The sequence below is a fragment of the Acyrthosiphon pisum genome, chromosome A1, assembly GCF_005508785.2.
Source record: "Acyrthosiphon pisum isolate AL4f chromosome A1, pea_aphid_22Mar2018_4r6ur, whole genome shotgun sequence".
Classification (NCBI taxonomy): domain Eukaryota; kingdom Metazoa; phylum Arthropoda; class Insecta; order Hemiptera; family Aphididae; genus Acyrthosiphon; species Acyrthosiphon pisum.
In genome coordinates this window covers 32,113,189-32,123,329 of record NC_042494.1, presented here as the reverse complement: position 1 = coordinate 32,123,329, position 10,141 = coordinate 32,113,189, and the positions used below count along the sequence as shown (strand labels likewise).

Sequence of the window (10,141 nt, the reverse complement as noted above, 5' to 3'; positions counted from 1 at the left end):
AGTGGTTTATTAAACACTTCATTTTTGGCTGCCTATTACCATCAGGTACATACATAGTCAGTACACCATCATATAATTGGCAAATGAGTAAAAAATGGAAAACTGTGTTCAACTGCGTCTGAGTAATTGTTTCTAGATGTTTATAGTTTGGTTAAAACGGTTTGTTTTTAATCTCTTGATATTCACCAGTCGGTCCAAAAGTACTTTCCCCTTATTAGAACCTTGTATTAAATTATGAATTGCCAAGTTTTTTGACTACCAATGACTAATTGGTTTCATAAAAAAACTGTTTAGTAATAGGTTAATATCTCCATTCATCGGTATTTTTTTTTAGTTCTTCCCTATTGTTTTGAAAAGTTTATAATCATACAATGCTGTAGATATTCTTATAAAGTCAAGCCTGGGCAAGTTAATGATAATTTTTAATTGAGTTTAGTTAATGGAAAACGTTTTAAAAAGTTTAAAGTTAACAGTTAACCTAATTTTTGTTTGAACTCAGTTAAGTTAAAAGTTATATGAACATTTTCAATTAACTTATTAACTTAAGTTAAATTATTATTCTTTTTTTTATATTATTATATCTATCTAAATACCCAGTAATATGGTTTAAAATAATAAAAATCATAAATATTATTGAACACATGAAATAGCCAATAGCTTTTCTATACATAGGTCTTTAATTAATAGAATTATGTAATAAGTATGAACAGCATACAAAATTGAAAATGTCGAAACAAATACAATCTTTTGATTTATTAATACAAATAAGTATTAAATATATTACACAGACCAAGTCTCCAGTTAGTGTAGACTGAATGTATTGAGAGAATTAAAAATTATCAATACTATAATTTAATATTTAAATAATATCATATTACTTATTAGTTATTAGTATTTATTAATTATTATTATTACAATATGCTCATTGCTCGTATGCCGCAGTATGGTATATCTTTATACATATATAAGATACACCTATTATATTATGTTATAATATAATTGGCTATTGCTATATCTATATGTATTTAATTGAGTTATTTTTCTTGAAATGAATTCCCTATTCTAGTAAATGGTTATGTTATATCAATAATTATTTTTATTATTTAATTATTTATAAATCAACTTAATTTGAATTTGATTAAAAGTAACTCGTTATTCATTAAGTTTATATCAATTAATATAAGTTGAGTTAAAAATTAAGTTAATGCAAATTAAATTTTAAAAAGTTAAGTTCAAAGTTAAAATTAACTTAACTTTTAACTTTTTAACGCGTTTATGCCCAGGCTTGCATAAAGTCAAGGCACAAAATAGCAGTCTTGTTCTTCTCCAGTTATCCTTAACAATTCTATTAGAAATCTTTACAATAAAAATAAAGAGTAAAACAGTTTAAGCGGATGTCAGCGCACTTGTTTGTTTTCTCTCTCTAACCCACTCATAACAATAGCCAAATTGCATTTACGCAGAATCATTTTTTTTATGTTTATGAATAATGTTAGAGTAAAATAACCCATTAAAAAACGATAGAGAGCAATATTTTTAAGGGTATAACATATTGATTTGTCTAAATATTGTCTCAAAACAATTTAAACATTATTTAAATTTATAAAAATAATTGTTGTGTTGAAATTTAAATAAAAGTTAAATAATGATTAAATATAAAACCAATGTCACACCCTTAAAAATATTATCCTTTTTAATTTTATTAATAGCTAATTTTACTCAAGTCATTAAAACAATTTAAGGTGAGAGCGTTTTACTTATTTTGCGCATGGGTTTGAGAGAAAACAATTATTGCGCTGACATCCACTTAACATTCAATTGTATGAATTTTTTTAAGATGTAAGATACTTTATAGGCAAATATAAAAAGATTTTATCACAATTTTGGGGTATATTTATGTAAAAAATTATAATTGATAAAATTAAAATATAACTTTGTTTATGAATTGGGATTTTTTTTTATACATATTTTCCCAATTATGTGTAAACACTAAACAGTATACCACAGATAATAAATTAAAGTAAGTACATAATACAAAAAATAAAGTTAAAAAAAGAATTACAATAAAAATTATGATGAAATCACCACATAAATTTTAAATATAGACATCATTTGGTGCATCAATAACCTTACAGATCAAATGTATAATTATGAATCACAGTGATCTAAGCACCACACATTGTGCAAGCATCTTTGTTTTCCAACGAACATACCAATTGTTCCATATTTAATGCATCATTCTTCTCAGTTTGAATTGCAACATTATTAGACACTGTACTTTTATCAACTGTAAACTGTATAGGATCAGCAGCTGGTCTGGTACGCAAATAGTACATACCAGTTTTTAAGCCCTGTTATAAAAATGAATAAAATGTTTTAAATGTTTAAAATTGTATAGTTAATTTACCTTTTTCCATCCGTAGAAATGTACAGATGATATTTTACTAATAGTTGGTTGCTCAATGTGAATATTTAATGACTGAGATTGATCAATGTATGCTCCTCGATCTGCAGCCATATCTAATATTATTTTTTGAGATAGTTCCCAATTTGTTTTATATAATTCTTTAATATTGTCTGGAATACTTTTTATTTTCTATATTCACATAAAATAAAATTTAAAGTACATATTCTGGCCATTAAAATATTTTCATTATATTTGTTTTACCTGTACTGATCCCTTGAAGAAAATCAATTTATTTCTCATGTCTTCGTTCCATAGGTTAAGCTTAATTAGATCATTCAATAAATGACGATTAATCACCTAGAGGATGAAGATAAGTTAAAAATAAATTAATAACAAATTTATACAATTTATACTAACGCTGAATTCTCCACTAAGAGTACGTCTGTAATATAAATTTGTTGTATATGGTTCAATAGATTCATTATTGCCAAGAATTTGAGCTGTTGAAGCAGTAGGCATTGGTGCTAATAACAATGAATTTCTAACACCGTGTTTAGCAATTTTTTCTTTTAATATTTCCCAATTCCATAAACTACTAGGCTTTACATTCCACATTTCATACTGTAAAATCTAAAATCGTATAAAATTAAATCAACATGATATATTATATCAATATTTTAATTTTCAAGTACATACTCCTTGACTAATTGGTGATCCTTGATAAGATGAATAGGTTCCATATTTTTCAGCTAATTCACAACTAGCTTCTAACGCACCATAATACAAAGTCTCAAATATTTGTATATTAAGCTTTCTTGATTCAGGAGAGCCAAACGGAAATCGCATCAATGAGAATAAATCTGCCAACCCTTGGATACCAATCCCAATAGGACGATGTCGTTTATTTGACGTTTCAGCCTGTGATATACAATGGAATAAATATTATATAATAATATATTTTAATTTAATAAATTGAATTACTTCTATAACAGGATAAAAGTTGACATCTATAACTTTGTTCAAATTTCTTGTGACAATTTTAGTAATTTTTAAAAGCTTTTCAAAATCATATTCTCCATTGGGTTTTACAAACATATTTACCGCAATTGAAGCTAGATTACATACTGCTACCTATCAAATAAAAAATATAACATATTATATAAAAATGATATGTATCTAGTATAACATTTAATAATAATAAAAATATGATAGTTGTTAACCTCTTCTTCCGAAGTGTACTGAATGACTTCAGTACAAAGATTGCTACATTTAATTGTACCAAGATTTTTCTGATTGCTTTTGGCATTACATGCATCTTTATACAACATATACGGCATACCAGTTTCAATTTGAGAAGTTATTATACGGAACCATAATTCTCTTGCTGGTACCTGTTTGTTGTAAAGTTTTTCATCTTCATACCTATGGTAGTTGGACATACATGTTTTATTAGATGTGTTTAGTAGTATCGTGCAAAGTGTAAACTGTAAATACTAAATAGTATAATTATAATTTTGTTTAAATAAAATATTCCTACAACTAGGTTAAACAAATCAAAAAACAGGAAAGCAGAGGGTCTAGATGAATTGCCAAAAGAATTACTTAACACCTACACCAATTCCACCTGCATTACACGCTTAAAAGAACTATTCAATACTATATACGACACAAGTTACACACCAAATAACTGACTACAGTCTATACTCGGCGCGGAATAAGAACATGACCAGGCGGCGGACCGATTAGCGTCCATTACGCGCAGCCGATTTCTCATTGGTTCCCCAAACATCTGTTCACAGTTATACAGCACTGTTCAAAATGTGAACCGCATGAAGTTGTTTTGAATGCGCGACTGGTCATGTTCTTATTACGCGCTGAGTATACATTTGTGGCAATACCAACAAAGTCAAATGCAAAGAAATGCAATGAATATAGAACAATCAGTCTTATGAGTCACATACTAAAAATATTTTAAAATGTTATTCACGCCAGAATTTACAATAAAGCGGAAATACATAATAATATGTTATATTAGTCAAGAAAAATTTGGATTCCGTAACTTGGAACTAGGGAAGCTTAATTTAGTATACAAATACTTGTTCAACAATGCCGAGACATCAACTTGAAAGAGTAGTGTGAATTCTTTTTCACAAATAATTAGTATAGATAGAAAATACCTTCAATTCATAACAATTTGTATTTAATTGTATTGGCATCAACAAGCTAATATTAGAATAAACAACACACTTTTTAATGCATTTATAATTCGGAGAGGAGTTTGACAAGGATGTATTCTTTCACAATTGCTTTTCTATCTATATTCAGAAGAAATAATGTCAGAAGCCTTGGAAGATACAGATGACGGCATAGTAATAAACGTAAAGGTTATTAAAGGTACCTGAGATTTGCAGATGACGCTGTATATTGATAGCTACCAGCACAAAATACTTACAAAAGATACTAAACAAAGAAGTAACAGCTAGAGAAAACTAAACCAATTTATTAAATGCCCAAAAAACCAAATATATGGTAATCGCCAGGGCTCGTAAGTTCATGTATTTGCATATAAATCTTGCTGTATTTCTTATATTTGCTGTCAAGTTGTATTTAATGCTTGATGACAGAAATCTATTTCAAGGTACCACGGTTAAATATGTGAAGTCTTATTTTGCATGTTTTTGCATATTTAGAGGTTTTTTTTTATGCATATTTCTATTTTATTGGGCATAATATTATACATGATTTTGATATTCCTATTCATATCATTATATCAATAAACATTTTTCATGGAAATACTATAAAAGAATCAAAATTTGACGAAAAAAAAAGGCGATAGTTTATTGAAATTTTCAGATTTAAAATTAATTATTGACAAAGACGTACATTAAACGCAGTTCATGAAGGTTCAAGAATATTATTTTTTTATTGTGACATAAAAAAATTAAATAAAACATTAAAAAAATGAATCGATAATTCATGTTATTTTTTAAGTAAGAATTTTTTAAGTGCATAATTTTAGATAGTGCATATAAATGCATATTTTTTTAACTTTTTAAGGCATATTTCAATGCATATTTTGCCGATTTTGAGTGTATAAATGCATGCTTATTTAGGCATTTTTTAGGGCATAAACTTACGAGCCCTGGGAATCGCTAAAGAACAAAGCCCGACAACTGTGCTCAGACTCAAAGACTCAACAAGGCCCCCTAAGATAAAGTTCATAAATTTACTTATCTTGGATCATTCTCACAAAATAAGATGTTGTATTGAAAAGGCAAAAACAACGGCATCCATACCGAGGAATATAAAAAAATTAGTTGGTGCGATCACATAACAAATAACAATGTGTTAGAACGAATGAATAAAGATCTTGAAGTAATGAAAACAATAAAAGCGCGAAATCTTCAATATTTGGGACATGTTATGTGGCATCCAGAAAAATGTAGCCTACTACAACTAATAATGCAGTATAAAATAATTAGAAAAAGAAACCGTGGACAACCTTGAATGTCTTAGATTAACAAAATAATAAACTGGTTCAATACATCTACAATACCATTATTCAGAATATTACGCTAAACTTTAATCATGTTCCAGTAAACAACTTTGAGAAATGTTGTATTAATTTTTAAAGCCAGAGTATTTAAAATACAAATATTATGATTTTATGCTAGAAGATTAAATTATGAGGACATAAAACTAAAACTCTAAAATTCTATTAAGTATAAGTACATAAACCAAGGAAAAATGTAAAAAAGTCATACATTTGAAGTCTCTATAGCTTAATAGATATTTAGAATACTACCTTAATCTAATTTGCAATCAGAAATAATCCACAAAGTTAAAGATTGAAATATTTTTACTGTTTCCAAAATTGACATATAATACACACAAAACCAAAAATATTTTACATTTAAATTATGTTTAAATAGTTTTGAGACAATATTTAGACAAATCGATAAGTCATTCCCTCAAAAATATAATTCTCTATCTTTTTTGTAATGGGTGATTTTACTCTAAGATTACTTAAAAACTTAGAAAAAATGATTCTGCGTAAATGCGTTTTGTCTATGATGCGCATGGGCCAGAGAGAGAAAAATAAATAGTGCGCTGACATCCTCTTAAGATTATAATATTTTAATAATAAATACTATTCATACTTTTTGTAAAGTTTCACAAAATCGTCGCCCCAGACATCTGAAAGACCAGGACATTTACGTGGACACATTAAACTCCAAGATTGATTAGCCTCAACACGTCTCATAAATTCATCAGGTATCCAAAGAGCCAAAAATAAATCTCTAGTTTTTTCTTCTTTATTGCCAGTATTTTTACGTAATTCTGTATAGGTATATATATCAGCATGCCAAGGCTCAATGTAAACAGCAACCGCTCCTGGTCTCTATTAAACCCAAATACATTAAAAAAAAATAAATTTAAACTAAATAAAATAAAGTATATACTAACTCTTCCTCCTTGGTCAATATATTGAGCCAAATCATTCAGAACTTTCAAAGGTTCAACAAGACCATGTGATTCACATTTTGGATACTTGGTCCATTTTGTACCAGCTGCACCAACATTGTGGAGATGTACACCAATACCACCAGCAGATTGAGAAATTTTGGCACATGTTTTAACTGTTTTACCAAAGTCTTCCAATTCATCTGATTTATTAGCCACCAAAAAACAACTAAACAAACATTTTGGGAAACTTAAATATACATAAAATATAAAATATTAATATTACCTTGAAAGTTGAGGTCTAGGTGTGGAAGCATTGAACATTGTTGGTGAAGCATGAGTAAAATACTTTAATGACATTAAGTCATAAGTTTCTATGGCTGCGTCAATATCTTCACCATGAATACCAATTGAAACCCTCATTAATAAATGTTGAGGACGTTCCACAACTTTACCATCAATTTTTAATAAATATGACTTTTCAAGTGTCTGAAATTAATTATAAGAATTATGTTACATTTAATAATATTATTAAAGAATAACTCTGTATTTTAGTCTATACCTTAAATCCAAAATAACTGTAAGTATAATCTCTATCATGTTTAATAGCATTATTTAAACGATCAGCGTGTTTCATGACAATACCATAATGAAAATCAGAAATGATTGGCATACGGCTTTGATTTCGTTCATTGGACATGTTATACAAATCATAAATAACATCTGTAAAAACCATGCAATATAATAATAATAATTATGTATGGAAATATAACAGAATAAATTATATACCACTGAAGTTTTCTTTAGTTTCTTTATAAAGATTAGAAATTGCAATACGTGCAGCAAGTACAGCAAAATCTGGATGTTTAGTTGTTAAATAAGCAGCCGTTTCAGCAGCCAAATTGTCAATTTGTACAGTAGTGATACCTGGGCATAAATCACCGATGACATATAGTGTAATTTCAGGCTGAAAGAAAGAAAATGAACAATTAGTAAAATATTAATTTTTTAGTTAGGTAGGTATTAATATAAAACTATGAATTCAGTTGTAAAAGAATAAAATTCAACACAAACAGAAAAGAGAAAAGTTAAAATAATTATTTAAAAATGTATATAGGTAAATATTAAATGGTAATGGGTGTAGGTACTTATAAATTATTATTGAGATTTATAAATGAAACAAAATACATTTTCTTGGTAAGACATAGAGATGAGTTTTGGACACTCGTCTTACTTCACTTACTCCAGCCAAGAATAATATTATACATATATAATATATTAAATATATAGGTATATTATTATTATATAAATTTTACTTATTTAATTTTATAACAAAAAGTACCAAGTAAAATTTACATATAAATCCATTCCCTAATAATAATATAAAATGTTATATAACCGGATCAATGAAGTCCATGTTGAGGCCGTCACATAATTGTTCAATTCGCAAAGTGATCTTATCCATTAGCACTTCTTCCAAACGGCCATCTAAACAAATATATTTTAATGACAAGAGATTTAACATAAGAGAACTTGATGATTCATTTGTGGAGGGACTTTATTCATATAATAAGACATATTATAAAATGTTACCATTAGTAGGTAACTAAACTATTGACAGAAATATCTGGGTAGGGGGAATTCGCATATTCAAGAGACATGACCCTCTTAATATCACATATTTATATGAATGTCATTATAAAGGTATATTTCTAATAGATCACCATATCGCTAATGAGTGAAAATATGTGAACACGTCAATTTATCTAGGATTACATACGCTGATTAAATCTTAATATTGTAATAGGTACCTACCTGAATTGTGAATAATCAGTAATAAAAAATACAAACGTGTCATATACTTACCACGCTTTTTGACGAACAGATTCGTGTTCGAGTTTCCCACGTAGTTAGACATGATTGGGGAGGTTCTCGTAAGCGCGGCAGGCTACAGGTTAAAAATCACCAATAGCCGATCGCAGAATCCAGACAGGAAAGTACGAATGGATGATATTATACTATCAAATGTGTGTTTGGAGGAGATGGTAGGCACCTCGCCGAATAAAATAGGTATGCACTTAAATAGTAACAGACAATTTGGTTAACTAGTGTAATAGTAATGTGATGTTATAGTGCAGCTGTAGCCTCGAACAGTAATCAAGAATTAAACATTAAACTTTTAAACCGCCAATAAATTAAGCAATACAAAGAAAGCGATCAGCACGCGATTCGCTATAACAAGAAATCACAGGCGAACAGCGGCAAACACACAATGATTAATGATTAAATGATAGTAGCACAAGGTTTCCCGCGTTTTTTCCTACCATATGGCGGCTTACAGTCGTACCCAACGCTGTAGTATAAAATATAATATTAATATTTATATAATTGTATTTGTATAATAGTTACACACATATTATTATTATAGAATTAATCTATTACACAGTGTAATATTTACACTCTATTATTTATTATTTATTATAGGCATGATTTTTGTGTAGGTAGTAGAAACTACTAACTATAGGAACTTTCAACAGTTCAACCTTAATAATATGGCTTACCCACGATGTAGAGAGATACCTTCTCTACACTGAGTCTACACCGTGGGCTTACCTATTTATTATATTATGTGGTAATGTGGCATTATACACTCCAACCGGAGCAGTGATTATTATTATGGCTTACCTCCATAATAATATCATAATAATAATTAAATGAATTACATAATATTGTAATATATGGGCATATTAATAGCCCACAGTTCGATAAAATAAAATAATAATATTTTCCTATAGTTTGGGTCAATGCAGTGCATTTTTACAACTCGGGAAGCAAACAGCTGGGTTTCGATGGTAAAATCCCCGATTTTTTAAGCGGGCTGGATTGGACTAATTCGGCCCACCGAGTTTTTCGTACTTCATCAGCCCACTAACAAATACTGGCGGCCCTTGGGTAAGTTATCTTATTATTCCGCGCGTGCATAGTTTTTTTTATTTTATAGTCTCCATTTTATCAATTTTTAACTCTCAAAGTATTTTCAGTCAGCGCGGCCCCTCATGATTTGAACGGCCCAAAATTGTCGCGGACCGCCGAGTTTTAATCGGTAACACGCCGTTAAATTAGGCCCCCTAAATAACCATTAGTGAATAGAACGGGCTAAGACGCTAAGATATAAATATATATATCTTAATATTCTTAGTCCGTGGTGAATAGTGACTACTGATTAATTACTACTTGATACTTCCTAGCTAGGGCCTATAAGGGCTAAGG

The 10,141-nt window shown here is 28.8% G+C and overlaps 1 protein-coding gene across 1 annotated transcript; it reads right to left on the bottom strand.

Annotated features, from left to right (window-relative positions):
• Positions 1-1,870: 1,870 nt before the first annotated feature.
• Positions 1,871-9,147, bottom strand: LOC100161794 (ribonucleoside-diphosphate reductase large subunit). The gene is made up of 14 exons (XM_001944636.4): positions 8,738-9,147; positions 8,271-8,359; positions 7,661-7,838; positions 7,434-7,594; positions 7,158-7,360; positions 6,875-7,100; positions 6,568-6,809; positions 3,628-3,829; positions 3,389-3,538; positions 3,104-3,325; positions 2,825-3,037; positions 2,669-2,764; positions 2,408-2,596; positions 1,871-2,351 (listed from the first exon to the last, which is right to left on the bottom strand). Exons 1-14 carry the CDS (start codon positions 8,787-8,789, stop codon positions 2,166-2,168), a joined length of 2,409 nt encoding a protein of 802 aa, XP_001944671.1. The 5' UTR covers positions 8,790-9,147; the 3' UTR covers positions 1,871-2,165.
• Between the last annotated feature and the right edge of the window lie 994 nt (positions 9,148-10,141).